General features: G+C 39.0%; 1 protein-coding gene across 3 annotated transcripts in view; it reads left to right on the forward strand.

Annotated features, from left to right (window-relative positions):
• Positions 1-18,265, forward strand: part of LOC129776656 (phosphatidylinositol 4-kinase type 2-alpha) — a 30,980-nt gene extending 12,715 nt beyond the window's left edge. The window contains exons 1-6 of one of the 3 annotated variants that reach the window (XM_055782425.1): positions 5,352-5,454; positions 5,852-6,208; positions 16,063-16,181; positions 16,605-16,735; positions 16,799-17,638; positions 17,957-18,265. In XM_055782425.1, coding sequence (XP_055638400.1) covers positions 5,439-5,454; positions 5,852-6,208; positions 16,063-16,181; positions 16,605-16,735; positions 16,799-17,638; positions 17,957-18,041 — 1,548 coding nt within the window. In that variant the 5' untranslated portion in view covers positions 5,352-5,438 and the 3' untranslated portion in view covers positions 18,042-18,265. Of the gene's footprint in view, positions 1-5,339; positions 6,209-16,062; positions 16,182-16,604; positions 16,736-16,798; positions 17,639-17,956 lie in introns of those variants that run through there. The other 2 variants (XM_055782423.1, XM_055782422.1) reach the window with 2 other exon arrangements.
• The last annotated feature ends 2,519 nt before the right edge of the window (positions 18,266-20,784 follow it).

The raw sequence follows: 20,784 nt of genomic DNA on the forward strand, positions 1-20,784 counted from the left end.
GTTTTTTGTCTAAAACAAGTCAAAAAGAATTTTTACAGGGAACCTTCGATATAACGTACCCTCGATATAACGTACACATTTCCAAAATGTAAAAGAAAAAAAATTGGATTTTTTTTTCTAAAAGAACAATGAATTCAGAGGCGTCTCGTCCGCCTGTTCAAACTGTTCATAGGACAGGTAGACAATCTCAGAATAAAATGTATATTATTTCCCATTTGTAACATGGCCGAGGAATTATCGAAATTATTTTTTTTTTCTTGATTTCCATATTATATAATTTGGTGTGCAAACATTGGTGACACAACGGTTATTCATTGGATATATTCACTGTCGCGCACGCGTATTGAAATTCTTGCTAAAACTTTTTGCGAATATTTTTGCACATACGGATGTTCTTTATCAAATTTAGTAAAAAAGGAATTAGACGTAGTAGAATTTGTGCGTAACGTGCCTTGCTTCTATAGAGGAGCTCAAAGCAGATCATCATTTCGATAGTACGCTCAAAAACAGGAAGTGGGTTATACCTATGGTATAACCGCAAGGGTGACGTAGGACTATCGTTGATTTAGAGATCATTTGTTTGAAGTTGAATCTAAATCCATTCTGAATGAATGAATAAATGAATATTTGGGAGACTTCGAAAACGAGAGCGTTACGTTGGAGGCACAAGGTTTTATGCATCCAATATAGGATACGAAAAACCTTGTTCTGAATTTGACTTGATTGACAAATCACAAACCCAAATGTATTATATGAATATTTTATGGATAGAAAACATTAAAATAAACTCTTTCGCTTGAATGTAATTTTCAATTCCAAGGGGAACTGGCAGATTATTTTCCAGCAACGATTAGATATTTCCACATTTTCCTCGATACTGGAAGCCCACCAGTGGTTAATACTAACTCGATAACCACCTGTTAATAGTACTTGATTGAAAAAAATTTGGTCACAGTGTTACATGGATAGAAAACATTCAAATAAACTCTTTCACATGAATGTATTTTTAAATTCCCAGAGGAACTGGCAGATTATTTTCCAGAAATGATTAGATCTTTCCGGAACTTTCTCGATGCTGAATGGCATCCAAACGGAAGGAATTCCGCGCGTGTATGTGTGTGTAGCGGTTCCCCGGGAAGGGAACCGTTTGTGGCATCACTCTCCTCCTGGATTCCCTTCTGGCCTAAGGTGCACAAACAGGCTCTTGGTGACACCGTTCATCCGCGCTTTCATGATAAATGAAGAGCTTCACCACAACAGCGACAACATGCTCCAATCGCTGTTCAATTAGAACTGAGTGGATTTCCGAGCGGCGCTCGCTTACATACCGATTGGTGATTTCAATAGCCTGTTTTGAAAGCAATTTTAAGACTATTGAAACAAGTTTTTGGATCAAAAAGTAACAAGTATAGAACGCGTAGACATTTTATCTTTCGAATGAAGTGTTTATCATACCATTTCGTTCAGTTGTTTAGGAGCTATTAACGCTCAAAATCTCGGTCTCCGGCGTAACGCTTTCGTTTTCGAAACTTTGATTTTACACCCCGGTATAGAAATGAAAGACGTAGTCCTACGTCAAAATGCAATTGATGTATCTGGCGAAACTATGAATGACAGTAACGTCATCAATTGTCGTCGTTAATATGAATCGATTATAGACAAAATTATTGACGAAACGGTTTAAGGAACTAGATAAATACAATTTCGTCGCTTTGTTGAATCACGAAAATTTTGCCGACATCGATTTCGCATTACCTACTGGGAATTTGAAAATGCTTATTTCATACCACTCGAAATTCGATTAAGCGAAGCTTTGTAATTAACTGACGGTTCTTTTTAAATTATAGTCATTATTCCGATTATCGTTGGACAAAACCTGCATCAAAGCTTTACCGAAACGGCTGGCCATAATGATACTGACATTGCCTAATACAACGGCATCCGTTGAAAGAACTTTTTTTGTTGTTCGACGGATCAAGAATTATTTGCGGTCGAGATCTGACCAGAAACGGTTATTCGGAATTATGATGATGACTGTGGAAAAAGATTTCCTTTATGAAACAATGCAGATGCCTTTATTTTATGAGGAAATCATTGATAAACATGCGCTCATAGTTGACCGTAGGATTCTTCTGTTATACAGGCAAACCTGTTTTTGTGCGGGTGATAGGGACCACAACAAAATCGTGTTCGCTAAACAACTTGAAAAAACTTTTTGTTATGTGGTGGATAGGGACCGCATAAAAAAGTTGAGAAAATAACCCAAATCATAATGATTCCATTCATGATCAACATTCGATTTCCTTTTTTCACTTTCATAAGCGGCCTACTCTCTAACGCAGATCATAAAATCAACTTTTTGCTCCTGTCAATAAGCTCTTACTGACACCTTAAAACAAACAAAACAAACAAACAAATTCTCATGGGAATGAGCTGACACAGTCCCTATGTAAAGCGATGAAACACATATATAGAAAAAAATTGCCGTTGATTTCATTTTTTTTCAAATACCGCACAAAAAAGTCGCACAAAAAAAATCGCATGAAAAACCGCACAAAAACTGGTTTTACTGTACAGATAAATATTAAAATCTGTTATCCCAATACTGTTGTTTTAATGTTGCAAATAAAATTGAACAGGTAGCTCAATTGGTCACGCGTCGCCTCTGAATGAATTATCTGTATTGTGATGCTTAAACATGTTTTGTATCTTTAATCAATCCCGAAATACAGTTGGTTTGGCGATTCTTGAATGGCGTTAACGTTCCCTGTGGAACCTTTGCCGTCTCAACGTATTTACAACATATTTGCTAATACTAAGTTGAGATTTCTTAAGCCAAATAACACGCCTTGAATGTATTCCGAGGGGCAAACTCTAGAATACGCGTGACCACAGTGCAAGTCGAAGGAAATTTCTTTGACGGAAAAATATAGTTTTAATAGTTTCAATAGTTTTAGTTTTTTCTAAGGTAGTCCTGTTTAACAACCAATACCTTCGGTGTACAATAAAAGTTTAAAAATTGAGCATGTAACGAAATCGAAAAAAAAATTGAAAGCTTATAAATCGATAATTTATTACAGAGATATTTACATCAGTCGATTGAAAATATTTCAACGCAACTATAACTATAAATAATAATTATATTTCTTTTTCGTTGAAAAAATTGAAAATGTCAAACTCTATCTGAACAAAAATCCCACGTTCTGTTTGTTTCCTGTTGGACTCTTTAAAGTTTAAACTGTTCCAATACCATTGCGACAACAATCGTATCTAACCATCATGCTACCCGAGGGAAAAATGAAAAAGAAGCAGTCTAATGTATACTGCCTTCGTTGCGGCCAACCGTCACTTTCGGTTTTTCGAATTTGTTGTACGGACGCGCAAAATTGTTTACTTCACAATGCATTCTCAGAATGTGAACAATGCAAGTGCAGAGCTTGCACTGACGCGCAGAAATAAAACAGAAGAGGAATATCAACAAGGTCTTCTGCAAGTGTAGGAGAAATTTCATTTTCGAAGTTTACGAGCAAAATCGCAACGGAGGGTCAGTCGTTTGTTCGTTGTGTATCAGAAATGGCACACCGCAATCCAATTTTGATCATTTTAACGTAGGACTACATTTTTCAGTGATGGTGCCAAATCCGAAAACAGGTCACCTGTAACTATTGTAACTATTTTCGTTGTGAGCAGATTTTAATGATTTGCATACGGTTCAAATCGTAATTCTCTAAGAATTGTTTGATATGATGTACATCACAATTCCCTTGTCCGAATATGAAATAGACGGAAATGGTTTGCACACCCACTTCGCTACACAAGGAAGGAAGAAAACGAGAAGAGAATATTTACTACTTACATTCCGCCTTTGCACTACTCATACGCAATTGCTAGAGTATAAACAGTTTTGTTCGGGTTCCCTCGAGCTGAGAACGCAAGCGATTAACTCTCTCGTTGTTACCTCTAACACGCGTAATCAACACTTGATCATTCTTGCGATGGTCCATTTTTGTAGCTGTCGTTTACGTTTACGTCGTTGTTTTGCTATTTTGGTAGAGACGATTTTATAGGTGTTTTCTCATATAGATTTTTTTATCTCGATGTACGATAAAAACGTGAGTTTCTCGTTGGAATATCTACGGTTGACTTTGCCTGTCGATGCGTCACGAGCAATAAAATCATACAAACCATTGGCTCGTTTAAGGTTTTTTTCGAAAATTTCTATGTATTCTAAAGTAATGTCAGCAGTGATAAAGTCCATCCATCCTTCCATTTCTATAAAATTTTTGTTCTTGAGTCCAAGGTGGAGGAATCATGAATCAATTTCCAGCTGCTCCTACAACAACACGCAAACCATGGACTCTTTTTGGCCCTCCAAATTTTCTGGTAAAGACTTATTCATATACATTCTAAAATAATGTCCGAAGTGATAAGCAAGCAAATTTAACAGCATGATTCCGTAGCCCTACGTCAACAATGCAGTCGTGTCCTGGACACCACACCTTATATTTAATTTTCGGGCACGGCCACCAATTCAGAGAAACGCAACGTAACTGAAGTTCGTCTGCGGCTGTGTATCTACGGAAACATTGAGGATTAGACTCTGTGATATTTGCGTGTGTGTATTCTCAAATATGCACTTAGAACTTACCCATACACACTATAGAAGCAGTAGCTTTTTTATTTGCAAGAGATGAAAGAAAACGGCTGAAATAATGTACGTAGGGATATGGTAACTCAGGGTGTCGACTAAAAACCCGAAAACAAGTTTCCTGATATTCCCTGATTATCCAGAAATTTAAAAAAAATCTAGATGTCAAATTTTGTACTAGTTCTGTAGTAATAGTTCTTAAAACATTTCATTAACTAAAATAATGAAACGTATGAACGTCTGTCGATATCTTAAAATAACCTTTTTTTTATTTTTTATTGAGTTAAACGACGACTGAAAAGTGTCATTGTTTGAATTCTCTGATATTTCCTGATTTTCAAGGTTTTTCCAGGTAGTCGACACCCTATAACTAGTAGCATGGAAGTGTTGAAGGCTTTAAACGAGCAGTTTCATTTGCGTGGAACAAGATACAAATTTGAACATGCCGCAACTCAGTCAAAATCATGCTGAATAGGTTTGAGCTGATTGAGAACAATAAAAATTCTCAATTTATAAATTTAACACATCAATATCCACCGCCAATTTTATCGTGCCCAGAGCACTCACCCACACATCGCCTCTGCTCGTGGAAATCGGAGCAAACTCGAACACTCATCCGTTTTTACAACAACAAAGGCTTTTTGGACTTCGCCGACGTTCGGCTCGTACTGCTTGGTTCAGTTCAAATTTTCACTTTCGAGTGATAACTCCCATCGGAGAGAAACCGACGAAAATACCTGAAAACTGAATCACTAGAGTGCACCCTGTCGTCACGCCGTATTGTTCGTGCATGGCAGTGAAAATCGGTCTGTTGGATGTGCAAGTGAAAATCACTAACATTGTTTTTTTTTTCAATTACCGTCTGGTTGTAATGATGAGTTAGTGTAGTCTCCGAGTAGCTCTTACCAGGTGGTGCCTGCCACTGTATGTGCCAAGAGTAAACTACCTTGAGTTGTGTTTTTGTGTGAATAGCATGACATTCAATAGCGAATGAGTTTTATGCACCGCAGTATTACCTTCTTGAAGATCAAGTTCAAGCTCGTCTCACTTTGTTGAACGTCGTGTAAATTACCATTTTTCCTTTGCTCTCGACACCGCTCACTTGTTCTTAACCAGATCCTAGCCGTTCATGGCTGGCGCTAGTTCCACGTACACCCTAGCGAATGAAAAAACTTACGGAAGATTTGAACATTTTCATCCTAGACGATAGCAATGTGGATCAAGCGAATGTCACTGTCGGAGCTATGGAGTTTGCAAACAATGGTCCAACGGTGCAGATTACATGCACACCCCCGCCGTTTAATCCCCCTGGGCGACTATCACCCAGCCCAGCAATCATGCTGAACCGAATTGTTCCCACTGGATGCAGAAACGATCAACCGGAGTCGAAAATTTCCGACGCCATCCACATTGTCACAGGGAAAAATCAATCTGCATTGGGGGATCGGAGCGAGGGACCGCATGAAAATTGCTGCAGACCGACAATCGGAATCATAGACGCCAACAACATAGAATCCCTGATTAGCGACGAGGATTGCTTTCCGCACAATGAAATCACGGGTACGTACGTACTGCCGGTGCACGCACCAGGGTGGTTTTCTTTTCACTCAGCCTTTTTTGCTATTTACAATTATGTACGAGAAAGGTAGCGTGCAGATAGAGGAGTCATGAATGCAGTGTGACTTCGTGAATAGCAACTATTTTCAGTGTGAGAGAAGCGTGCGGAGAGCCACTGCTGCAGAGATAGTGCAAAGAATTATAGTGTGAGGCATTCGGAATTATACTGTAAATTTGTACTACCAGCTTGAGGAACTATTAGCAAAAGGAATATTCATATACAACCAAACAAGGTCATTCTGTACTTTCTTACATGAGTTGTTTTATTGAATACTTCCTTGCAGGAAGACTGTGTACTAACATGCTCAAGTAACTTTGTGTTTTCATAAAACTGCGTACAAACGTTATGATTTTTCCACAATCGTTTCAATGAAAAACTTTGCTGAACGGCTGACGGCTTCTTCCGCGACCTAGTTTCGACTTCTTGAAACTGTTCCTTAGTCGGAAAATCACATTTCAGAATACGAATACCTACCTACGATTTTATACTAGCATCATTGCTTCATGAATGGTTGAACTTGTGTTCCGGATTCACCAAAATGTCAGAGCACTTTCATGAAAGCGAATACACACTCTGATCAAGTACAGCAAGAGAAAGCCCAGGGTACGCAATAATTACTGGACCGAAAAAGCCTGCAATGTTTTTTTTTGTTTCTTATCTTCGAGTGTGAAATGAAGCAACAACAAAATTTGGTAGTGACTCATGCGCGGATTTTAAAAATAGAACAGCAACACGTGGCGTTTAGCAGTCGGTCGTCCTATCGGCCACGGTTTCGCGATTCATAACACTAGAATTGTATTTTGTTTTCAGCGAAATTGAGCGCGTAACTTGAATTCGCAAAACAAATCATTCTCGTGTATGCCGTCTGTTGTTATGATTCAACGTTGTAATCGGTATCTCATGAAACCGATACCTACTCGCCTATGGACGATTTCATGCACTTGCAAAGATTGTCACGACAATTTAATATGCCTGGATGCTACAAACAGGCACAAAATTTCTCAACTTTCAACATCTAGACCATGAACTAAATTTCAGTTATGGTTGTACCAGCCTTAGGACATCCATGTACTAATACACAGCATTTGACAGCGTCAAACATGTCCGGGTCGCAAATGCAATTTGCGACCACTGTCACTCGCGAGAACTACCAAACTCTCAAGCTGGTGTAAATCAAGGCGTTTAACATACTGCCAGGTGGGTCAAAATGTTCAAACCACTCTACAGCCATTAATTTACAGGATGACATTACCACACTTCTATAATAAAAAATAATGAATGAAAATTTTCTTTTCTATTTCGAATATGTATTCTATGCAATACAGTATTACGTAATATTGAACGGGAATTGTGTTTGATGATGATTTTATATTATAATGGTGAGTTTTTGTAAATGTTGTGTATTGTGAAATATATAGCCTAATGGTTAAGAGAGCGTCGTGTTTTAAGTAATCGAATAACTTAAGAATCTCCATTCAAATTTTAAGATTGAAAAACCGCCTTCTTGCAATTTTTGCGAATTTCACAATAGTTTCGAGTTAAATATGATTAGCGAATGGGCGCACCTTGTTACATAGATCTGCCTTGAGCTCACCGATAGTTTGGCAATGACAGCTAAATTTGCGACACATCTTGACTCGCGGATCATATCCTCTTGGCCGGGGCCTGGGTTGTACCGATAATCACGATTCTTGTTGTCACTTAATTTTTAAAGATTTATTCATTACAGTTACGATTTTAAAACGATTTTAACGGCGATTTTGAATGGATAGATATTTATGTATGCCTACAATATCCATCTTTATGTATCAATTTGAATCTGTCAAAAATATACCGAGAATTTTTTTCTCTTTCTTTTAAGTTGGTACCGCTGTCAGTGGTATTAAAGTCAATTTTGAGCGCGATCTGTCAATTCATTTTTTAACACCGTCATTAAGTACAAGTAAACTTGTTTTCAGCCGGATGCTATGATTGGTGCTAGAATCTTATCAAAATCTCAAGCAGAACTGTCAGTGGGATACCCAATTCATGTGAAAACAAAGGAAAAATGTCAGTTCAATAGGGGTTCTCTAAAGACGTCACCCAAGTGCTTTTTTTGCTCAGCGAATTTTAACATGGGAAATTCTACTGTTCAAAGGTATTGAGTGAAATTTTGTGTCGAAACGAAAAATTTCTTATGCCGAAACGTTGAAAATGTTGCAGAATATATCGTGTTTTTCAATAAAAGCGCTGCAAGAGTTATTTAAACAAAACAAAAACAAAAAGTACATTTGATGCCATTATCTATGGAACTCGATTTCTTTTGCATGGCCAATAGTTCCACCACGGGCACTCTTGCAGAAGTCCAGATGCGGAACCCAATTTTCGACGGTTTTCAGGCATAAATCGGCCGATACTGCTGCAATTCCACGTTCGATATTCGTACGAAGTTCGTCAATCGTCGCGGGCTTGTTGGCATAAACCATAGACTTGACGTAGCCCCACAGGAAATAATGTAAATCGCACTACCGAGGCGGCCAATTGACTGGGCCATTTCGTGAGATAACACGCTCACCAAACTTAGTTTTCAATAAATCGATTGTTAAATTCGTTGTGTGGCTTGTCGCGCCGTCCTGTTGAAACCACAAATGTCCAAGTCCATATCATCCAATTCGGGCCAAAAATATTCGGTTATCATAGAGCGGTAGAAATTCAAATTCACAGTAACGTGCCGGTTTTGATCATCACGGAAGAAGTACGGCCCAATGACGCCGCCGGACCAAACCGTATTTTTTTCGGGATGCAATGGTCACTAATGGAATACGTGTGGATTGCTGCCTGACCAACAACGCATATTTTGCTTATTGACGAAGCCATTCAGCCAGAAATGAGCCTCATCGCTGAAGAAGATTTTCCGATGAAAATCCGGATCATTTTCAAGTTGTTGCTCAGGACAAATCACGAACATACGACGCTTCTGGTGGTCAAGCGGCTTCAGTTCTTGCGTCGGGTCACCAAGTGAGTTACCTGTTCAATCAACAATGGTGTGAGTTTTCCATACATCGTATCCATCGATTTCGTTCAGCAGAAAACATTGAACATCAAATATCATTTTTACGCAAGGCAGCGTAGTAGTAGTGATCGCTTTCTACATAGCTGACTGCGTTTGATCTGTCGCACTTGAAGATGTAGAATAGTGTTTGAGTGACGGCGGGTTTAGATGAATGGTGAATTACTGATGAATTACTGCTTATTTCGTAGTGTTATGTTGTGTTGCGTACGGGTTGTGTGGTGTAGTGAAGTGAAATGTTTTTTTTCAAATTTCTTTCTGAGATTGTTTACCTGTCCTATGAACAATTTGAACAGGCGAACGAGACGCTGCTGATTCCTTCCTCCTATTACCTTGGCTTTATGAAGCGTTTGAGAGAGAAAATTTGTCCAGATTTGTAGAATGATAACAGTTGATTGAATCTCACACCACGATAATGCACCAGCGCATCGATCGATCATTGTGAACAATTATTTGATCAAAAACTGCACGAATGTGCAGCGTACTCTCCAGATATGTAATTATTTACATCGGTTTTGCATCAAAAACTATGTGATAATTGGGTAATTTGGCATCAATTCATAAAGTTCGGAAAGTCATGGTTTAATGGATAGGGGTTTCAGATTCTGGACTGGTCAGCTTGTTTACCACTTTCATGAAAGCGAATACACACTCTGATCAAGTACAGCAAGAGAAAGCCCAGGGTACGCAATAATTACTGGACCGAAAAAGCCTGCAATGTTTTTTTTTGTTTCTTATCTTCGAGTGTGAAATGAAGCAACAACAAAATTTGGTAGTGACTCATGCGCGGATTTTAAAAATAGAACAGCAACACGTGGCGTTTAGCAGTCGGTCGTCCTATCGGCCACGGTTTCGCGATTCATAACACTAGAATTGTATTTTGTTTTCAGCGAAATTGAGCGCGTAACTTGAATTCGCAAAACAAATCATTCTCGTGTATGCCGTCTGTTGTTATGATTCAACGTTGTAATCGGTATCTCATGAAACCGATACCTACTCGCCTATGGACGATTTCATGCACTTGCAAAGATTGTCACGACAATTTAATATGCCTGGATGCTACAAACAGGCACAATATGTAATTATGTAATTATTTACATCGGTTTTGCATCAAAAACTATGTGATAATTGGGTAATTTGGCATCAATTCATAAAGTTCGGAAAGTCATGGTTTAATGGATAGGGGTTTCAGATTCTGGACTGGTCAGCTTGTTTACCAGATCAAAACCTTATCAAGAACTTATGAAGAGTGATCGTATGAACAGTAGAAGCAGCTTACAAGCAATATAATTGATTTGAAGAGATTAAACGAGCAGTATTCTCTACGTAGAACGAGATACACACTACAACATAGCGCAGCTTGGTCGAAACCAACCGGAATAGGTTATTTGAACTGATTGAGAACTAAAGATGACCTAAGAATTATAAAATTATTGTAATTCATATGAAATTGACGTTAATTTTGTAAAGGAGTGAATTTTTCCATCTGGTTCTACACCCAAAATTGATTTTTAGCTCATGTTTTGTCATCCCGATTCATTACATTAAATGAGCGTAAAAATGACAGAAAATTCCATGACTTACAAATACTGGTAAGCATTTGTGTAATATATATCGTACGGCAATATAAGATTAATACGAGCGAGCGAAACAAAGACGCGTTTCAAATAAGCACGCATTACTTGGCCACGGCCCAGACAGAGATGGATATAGATCTCCTTTATGCTGGAAAGTGTTTTCTAGGAGTAAAATCAGAAAACACTTTCCAACTTCAATCATTACCTATGTGGATAGCGTGATCGTGTAAAACAGTCTTGCATTCTAGCCGGTCTTTGTTCGATTCCCGCTGACGTCGCTTGGACATTTTTTTTAGTGCAACCCCAAAAAAGATGAAAAAAGAAAAAAGAAAGAGATGCCTGCTCCCATACATACAAACATTTCAAAGCGTTGGGGGACAGATGACACTATTTGCTTATTTGAGATTCAAGGCATGAAATGACATGTTTTCTGTCGAAAATGAAATGCTTTCTGACAACGCTAGTTTGGGTGTATAGTTATGAAACACTGGAATTTTAGTTTTTTTTTCATGTTTCGCGCCTGGACACAACATTAGAGTTCAAATGGCCAGTCTTTTAAACGAAAATAGTTATTACATCCTACACTCTATACTTCACTTCAACCGACTTCTTACATATTTCTGGAAACACAGAAAAAAGGAGGGGTTCTATAGTTATGAAACGCAGTGTATTTGACAGAATGTAAATTGGCCAATAGTATCTATAACCTTTCGCCATTTTCAGGCAATTTCATAATTCCATCTGTGCAGCACTTTTACGATTTATCGACAAAAATTTTTACTGAGATTTTCAACAGCTATTGTGTCGGCCAATGGTTTTCTATAAAGATAGTTCTGAGAGATAGAAATAAATGGTAGGCTGTTGGTGCAAGGTCCGGGCTATGTAGTGGATGTTTTGGCGCACCATCATAGATGTCTGTGGTCTCGCGTTATTATGATGGTAGACAACACCGTTTCTATTGATTAATTTATTTGACGCCGCTCAATCGGATTTCATTTACTAGTGTCATTAAAGTTTGAGTTTTTTTGATGGCTGTGCGATCTCACCGATGACGTGTATGACGTATTGTCTGCTAGTGATTGTATGACGTGTTGTCTCCTAGTGATTGAATCAATGTTGGTTTTTGGCATAAACATGAGATTTATGACATACTCCCACAAAAAATAGTCCAACGGCGTCAAATCGCACGTTCTAGGCGCCCAATTCACTGGTCCAAAACGAGCAATGGATTGATCCACAAATCAATTGCGCAATTCGTGTGTTGTGTGGCATATGGCATCGTATTGTTGAAACCACATATCAACCAGATTTACCTGGTGTATTTTGAGCAATAAAAATTGTAAATCATTGCACCATTGAGAGTAACTTTGCCTCATCTATAAAGGAGTACGAGCCAATGCTTCCTTTGGACAACAAACCGCACCAAACAGTAAATTTCCCAAGCATTGGCTGCTCTTGTACTGCTTGGGACTTCTCATCTGACCAATTTCGGCAATTTTGTTTATTAACATATCCGTCACGCGTGATCTGTCAAAAACAGTGCGCTGAAAAACCAAACAGCAAAAATATCGCCCGTTACAACACAAAGCATTGTCATTACGCGTTCCGCAATCTTCCGTCGGATCTTTTGAACTTCTTTGCATTATTGCTACTGATGCCAAACATACAAATCTTCACTACTAACAATCCTTCTAACCAGGGTCCAACATTTTCGAAGACGGAACATGAAAATCGACTTTCCTCTCAGTGACTTCGCTTCGAATAGGACTACTTCAGCAATCGCCGTCAACATGGCTAGTTCATCAGTCATCCTCGCTCTTGAAGCTCGTCAATTCTAACGTTATCGTTATTCTGTTTGACGTGACGAATGAATCGGAATACGTTCTTAAGCATGTATCCAAAAGGTCTTCTCCGGCACCGGATGGTTTGGGTTATGAATTTTACAGCACTTTTTTCGACACGATAAAAGGTGAAATGCTAGATTTATTCAATTCATACCTTCGACTTGGAATGTATCCTCCTGGTTCCTTTTCGTCTGAAATAATAATATTGATACCTAAAAGGGATGATGAGCATGATTTGAATAACCGGCGACCGATCAGCATGCTCAATACGGACTATAAGCTGTTCACAAAAATTTTGTGGGTTAGGTTACAGCCCTTACTGAGTGATCTCATCGGCCCGGGTCAATCAGCCTGCCTAGATGATCAATCCTGTATTGACAATCAGCGCACTCTTCGGAATACGCTGTTAAAATCTCAACAAACACGTCATTTCAAAGGAATTCTTCTGAGTATGGATCTGGAAAAAGCCTTTGATCGAGTTGATCACGATTTTTTGTGGGCTATTCTAGAAAAATTCCAATTTCCAATTATGTTTATTGATAGTTTAAAAAGGTTATATAAATACGCTAACTCTAGAGTTTTATTCAATGGTTTTCGAACAGACGCTTTCGTAATCAATTCGTCGGTACGGCAAGGCTGCCCTTTGAGTATGGTTCTGTTTTGTATTTATATCGAGCATCTGATTAGAACGATTTATTCGAATATTGATGGCTGTCTGATTGGAAATTATTTCGTAAGAATAATTGCTTATGCAGACGATATCAACATTCTCATACGTAACAATCACGAATTTGATCGAGTTCTAGAAATAGTTCATTATTATAGTATTTATGGTAAAATGAAAATGAATTTCTCTAAATCGCATTTTTTACGATTTAATAACTGTCGTTCTGGGCCTCATATGATAAAGGAAGTTGATAATTTAAAAATTTAGGAATAGATTTGCATAAGAAATTTGAGCAAACTGTTGAAATCAACTACACCAACTTAGTGTCCAACATGAAATTTATAATCTCCCTGCATGCACAGAGAAAACTTAATCGTATGCAAAACGTGTTCATCTTGAATATTTACATTCTCTCTAAATTATGGTATATTGCTCAAATATTTCCACCAGCGAACAAACATATTGCAGAGATAAAAAGTTTGTGCAATAAATTTATGTGGAAAGGATACCTGTATAGTGTAGCGAAAAATGAATTATACCTGCCAACATTCAAGGGTGGTTTAGGATTGGAAGATGTAGAAACCAAATCTAAATGTCTCTTTATAAAAAACATTCTACACGCATACCGCGATCCCAACCAACACCTCGATGAGTTTATGTTGAATAACGTTAACAATAGATACTTAACAAGAAACGCTAGGGAATGGCTGGTTATTGCTAGAAGTTTAGAAGGGGATTCCAATTTGAATACAAGTAGGAATATATATCACCACCTTCAAAATGCGATGAATATAAAACCTCGTTTGCAAACAGAACTGCCCAACGTGCAATGGGAAATTCTGTACGAAAATTTCAGTAAAACCTTCCTCTCCACTGATCAAAAAACGGCCTTATTTGTGATGTATAACGACTTAGTTCCTACGCGTAGCAAAATGTTCAATCACCGAATAGCAGGAATAGATTCTCCTCTTTGCAGCATTTGTGGTAGTCTCGACACACTGAAACACAGGATAAAACTTTGTACTTCAGCTTTGACGGTTTGGTCGTGGATCAAGTCTATAATACATTTGCGAATGAAATTAGAAATCAGTGATCCAGAGGAGTTGATTGCGTCACAAATTTCTGAAAAATGTTACAGATCGAAAGCTGCCCTCTGGCTTACTGTAGAGGCAATTAAATTCAATTTCAACTTTGGTAAGACTCGCAATGATTATTTGACAGCGTTCAAAGAGGGAATACGAGAAGTACGGTGGAAAAATAAGATAAAATTTGAAAAACAACTCAAAAGGTTTCTGAATATCTGCTAAGGTCGGTTGGATTTGCTTGGAGTAATAGGGTGTCGCTAGTTTCGTAATATGTTGGTTAAAAAAAAGCAAATGATTTTCCAATATCTGCTAAGGTCGGTTAGGTTTTGCTTTGAGAAATTGGGTTTCACTGGTTCGTTATACTTTAAGTACTAACCCCGAGTAACCGCGGGTAATCGGTATTGGTAATCTTCAATATGCCGTGAAGTCCATCTGACGGTGAAGAATGAATTTTGCACGGAGCGTCGTTAGAACAGTGAGCGACGAGAGGGCCCGAATGACTGTTAATTCATGTTGACAGAGAAACTGCTCAAGGAGCAAAAACTCACTTCCAATTAAATGCGAAGACCGATGGCTTCATAGTCCCCTGGCTATCCGAGCTCTGCTTCTGACACGAAGCATGAAACCCTCAATTCCTCTGTCTCAATTTCTACGGCAAAGAAATTTTCATTTAAAAAAGCTATAGATTTCAAATCCAAATTATTTAGATGAATTTAGATCATATGAGTATCCTGCCTTTCTTCTTCTTGAATGGCGTTAACGTTTCCTGTGGAACTTTTGCCGTCTCAACGTATGCATCAACTAGCGTCATTTATTAATACTTAGTTGAGATTTCTTAAGCCAAATAACACACCTTGAATGTATTTCGAGGGGCAAGCTCTAGAATACGCGTGACCACAGTGCAAGTCAAAGGAAATTTCTCTGACGAAAAATCCCCCGGCCAGAACGGGAATCGAACCCGAACACCCGGCATGATAATGTGAGACGCTAACCACTCGGCCACGGGTGCATCACTGCCTTTAAAAAGCATCATTCATACACCGTCTTCTTACTTGAATGGAAATTCACCCTTCTCCTCTCGCTTCTGTTCTCTCACCATATCACTAGAGCACGGCAATCAAATAATTGCTAGCTAGTGATTCGTGTAAACTCACTGAAAGGCAGAAGGACCGGGATGGACACACGGTACCAGCATTATTCATATTTCACTTGCTCAAACCAGCATGAAGCAACGTTCAAAAGTCGAACTAGGTTATCGCTGTTGCTGTTGCCTTCTGTGATTTGTTTAATTTTGTTCCAGCCCATAGCTTTAATTGCGATAAATTTTTGAGACCAGTTTCAACTGCGCTAGTTGTGCCGAAAAGTTAGCACCGCCATCACACTTTTGATAGTCGTAGCGCGAAAGCGCATTACAGGTAATTATTGGCGTGAAAAAACACGGTCACGCAAACGAATGTCGTCAACAGCTCCTCGCTCTAACTTCCTTTAGTTAATAAAACGTAAAATGTTTATACTATAATGGCACTAAACTCGTCGTTCGCTAAAACTTCCTTCCTCTTGTTTCCATTTTTCAGACGACCCGTATTTTAGTGACCTAGTCTATTCGGCAGAAATCGCTATCGATGCTGGAATCTACCCGGAACGAATCTATCAGGGGAGCAGTGGATCGTATTTCGTGAAAAATCCCGCCAACGTAAGTATTCGTAGAAATTGAAGAAACTTCGAACACACACACACGCTCCATTCAACGGGAAAATCCTTCAGAAAAAGTTGTTCCTGCAAAGAAGAGCGTACATTAAACCAAAAGTGATTTCCGTTCAGCTCCGTGTGAACTAGGCGACCTTCTTCTGTGTTCGCAAAAGTTGAGCATCTTATCTTGCAATAACGCACTGCTTCCGGCTATCGAAACCATACGAATTGTCACGGTAGAGTGGGGCAGTTTAAGCAGGGGTTGGCCGCATGGTTCATTCAGCTGAACGGAACAAGGGTGTCTGCTCTCGTTAAAAGTTTCAGAGAAGATATTGGTATGGATCACACACTTCAATTGTTCGATAGAATAATTTCAGGTGCCTTCCAAGTGTATGTACCATCTATTGAATTGTTTCTCTACCCGTAGAAAGTGGTTGCGGTTTTCAAACCGAAGGATGAGGAACCGTACGGCCGACTCAATCCGAAATGGACAAAGTGGATGCACAAGTTGTGTTGTCCCTGCTGCTTCGGGCGTGCTTGTCTCATTCCTAATCAAGGGTAAGCTTCGAAGGTGATAAATTTTATCTGCTTATCAATTTTAAATGTGGTCTCTTTCACAAGGTACCTTTCTGAGGCAGGAGCGAGTCTGGTGGATCAAAAACTGAACCTAAACATTGTACCAAAGACGCGTGTTGTCAGATTGGTATCGGAAACATTTAACTATCCTCGTATCGATCGCCAGAAGGCACGAATAAAAAAGACTATCAAGGAGCGGATACCAGCGGCTCGATTCAATCGGATGAGTTTGCCACCGAAGACCGGTTCCTTCCAGTTATTCGTAGACGGACACAAGGATGCCGACTACTGGCTGAGACGTTTTGAGCAGGAACCTCTACCGACTCGGTTAGCGCAAAAGTTTCAGCTCCAGTTTGAACGACTAGTCGTGCTGGACTACATCATTCGTAACACCGACCGTGGCAACGATAACTGGCTTATCAAGTACGAACAGCCTACCATAGTGCCTCAAAGCAACGGTACTACTCCCAACGGTATGCCTCGAAGTAACAGTCGACTTGAGATGAACGAGAACACTGACTGGAATCTGGTGCAGCTGCCGGAAATAAGAATCGCTGCAATCGACAATGGTTTGGCGTTCCCATTCAAGCATCCGGACTCGTGGCGTGCCTATCCGTATCACTGGGCCTGGCTTCCCCAGGCAAAGGTACCCTTCAGCCAAGATATTAAAGATCTAATACTGCCCTCGCTTTCCGATCTGAACTTTGTCGAGGAACTGTGTAACGAGCTCTACGAGCTGTTCAGACAGGACAAGGGCTTCGATCGGGGTCTCTTCGAGCGGCAAATGTCTGTGATGCGTGGGCAGATACTTAATTTGACCCAGGCCCTGAAGGATGGTAAGAGTCCGGTGCAGCTTGTGCAAATGCCGGCCGTCATCGTCGAACGGTAAGTTTCCATTAATTTCCGTTTCAATATAAAAATCCGTGCAATGAAAAAACCGATGAAATCTGCATGATACTGAGTAAATAGCGCTATTAATGATTTTTTGGTTAGATTTTTATCCGACCAAAACTATCTTTCGGTAAGGCGAAGCCAAATTAGTTTTCTTCTTTTCTGTTAATTTGTTCGAGTTCGTTTCAATGTGAATACAGTACCCTACAATCGCATGTAAATTTCAATACCTAGCTCCCATTGAAACCTCATCGTTCGTTTGCAAAGTGTAAAGCCAGCACTCTTTTCTTTCTGTCTCTTTCGAAACTGCAGATCTAAGGTGAATCCTGGGTCGGCAAGGTTTTTCTCATTCCAGCAGCGCTTCCAAAACAAGAGTCCATTTTTCTCCTGGTGTTGAGGGATATGGCAGCATCAATAGGGTGTAGCTAGTACACAACGGCGCGCGGGGTGCGATGTCAAAACAAATGAAAATTCAATAAAAAATATTCGATTCAAAAGTATATGGGAAACAAGTAGGGAATGAGTGGGACGAATGGATGTAAATGTTCTTATAACAACACTTCTTGTTTATATGTAACCGAAAATGAAACGTTATGAAATATATATACAAAAAAATCTGAATGTATTTATCATTGAACAAAAATGGTTGATCCCGCTATATAATGGTACATATATCATGAGGAAGAATGAAACCAGGATCGAATCTTAGCTCACGTAGAGTAAAAGTTAATAGATACGGAAAAACTACATCCACGTAGCTGGAAAATAAAATCATCAATTTCCTTTATTTTATTTGTACATAATGATAAGAAGATAAAAATATGTTGATCCTGAACCGATGTAAATTTATTTTTGTTTGTTTGATTAAGGTAATTTAATGAATATGCAGCCGGAATTTATCTAGATAATTTTCCCAATTGTTGCATTCAGTATAAAGTAAATTAAAACCCGTTGAAACTATATCGAACATTACTAGTCTTATTTAAGAGAAGCATATTATAGGAACGACCTGACTCTGATTTTCAGGAAGTGAACCAGAAATGAGTAAAGCTGAGTAAAAGAAGAAAACATTTCAAAATTTGTAATACTGCAGGTATATATATACAGATAGAAGGCGCATATATTTAGATATGTATGTACGACACCATGTGTAATCCGAACTGATTGGTCCAAGATGATTAAAAAGCTGTTAAAAAAATTACGATAAAATCCAACCAACCATGGCTAGGTTAGAGAGTTAGATAGGAACCATAGGAACATGTCGAATCGACAAATCACGAAAACCATCTTGAACTGTAAGACTCGAACAAGAATTTTAGAATGCATTTTTCTGTTCAACATATTTTGTTTAATATCATTAGGCTCGATCAAAGCCGTTTACTCACTATTAGCTTAAACTAGACCGCCGATCGGCATACTCCGATAATCTTTGTTAGAACTATCTATCATTTATGTCAACCTTTTCTTGTTTGGGTCGCATATTATCTCTGTATTTATAGAATCAGCAGAAGTTTAACTTAAACATCACATCAAGTGCAGTCCCCTATAGGCCAATAACATCATGCAATCAGTTGAATCCGAAGAACACTTCAATAATAATCCAATCAATAAGTATCATAGAAGTAAAACAGTCCATTTTCGATGTCCATGGTGATGATGATGACATCCTTTTTTATTTAGAACACACAACGACATCTGTTGTGAAAAATATTAATAATATGAAATAAAGTTGCACGTATTTCGGCACCATAAACATCATTCACAATTTCAGCAGTCTGGCTTGCATTTTCGCCTTTATCAAAAAAAGTGTAAAATGTACCGAATTTTCTCTTTGCTGACTTTCATTGTAAGTTACCCTGTAACTTACAGCAAAAGCAAAACAGCAAAAGATTGTTTTAGTATGAACGCGCATAAACTTGAAATTGGATTATCGATATTACGCCAGATATCGGTCACTACATCCATCCAGGGATGTCCATATCCTCTGTGTAACGAAGAGAAACTTAAATTCACCCACCTACTCCGTCATCCTCAACGAGAGCGCTTCTCTTTGATCTATAATCACCACAGATCTAGATATGTGCTAGCGCACAGATGCGCACAGGTAAAAGAAGGCACTTCCCTTGGTTAAGTCTTCAGTGTACTCCTCAGTGTGGCAGAGTTCGGATCAGCGTGCTTCAGTGCTGCATACAGGTTTTCGCACACTCAAACTCCCAAGAGTAAAGAGAGTGTGACAAGCTCGCACCAAGATGTCTCCCAACTAGCGCAAACGATTTCTCCCAACTAGCGGGCTCTTTATATATTCGCCGGGAAAGGGAAAAGCGCATGGTTTGTCTTTGGTTAGTGGTGACTGTATCCTCAGTTTAGGCATGAAAATCGCGCGCAGGTGTACCATTTCAGTGAAAATGCCATCACTGTATCCATCCACCAAGAAAATAATGGATTTCTTTTTCCCCAACCTAATATATTAGGCTGTCAAAAAAGTCCTGCGGTATTTCCGCGAGGTGTCGTTGTAAGCGCGTAGTTCTAGTTGTATTCATTGTATCGAGTCGTACTATAGCTTGTTGGAAAGTTATTTTTGCGCGCTATAATATAGTCCTATAGTCCTATGAAAGTATTTTGTTTGGTTAAGTCGTTCGTGAGTTATAGTTACAGTACTACTATGACAAAGGCAAAAATGCATCTCAAGCTGCCAATAAAATTTGTGCAGTTTATGGACCCGATACAGTTTCCATTTCCACCGCACAACGATGGTTTCAACGTTTTCGTTCTGGTGTAGAGGTCGTCGAAGATGCGCCACGCTCCGGAAGGCCTGTCGTCGAAAATTGCGACAAAAGCGCTGAATTAGCCGAGAAAGACCGGCATAGTAGCAGCCGTAGCATCGGCCAAGAGCTGGGGATAAGTCATCAAACCGTTATTAACCATTTGAAGAAGCTTGGATTCACAAAGAAGCTCGATGTATGGGTGCCACACACGTTGACGCAAAAAAACATCTTTGACCGTATCGACGCATGTGAATCGCTGCTGAATCGTAACAAAATCGACCCGTTTCTGAAGCGGATGGTGACTGGCGATGAAAAGTGGGTCACTTATTTATTTTATTTTATTTTATTGTCGTCAATCTAAATTGTAGACCGATA

The sequence above is a fragment of the Toxorhynchites rutilus genome, chromosome 3, assembly GCF_029784135.1.
Source record: "Toxorhynchites rutilus septentrionalis strain SRP chromosome 3, ASM2978413v1, whole genome shotgun sequence".
In the NCBI taxonomy this organism is placed as follows: Eukaryota; Metazoa; Arthropoda; class Insecta; order Diptera; family Culicidae; genus Toxorhynchites; species Toxorhynchites rutilus.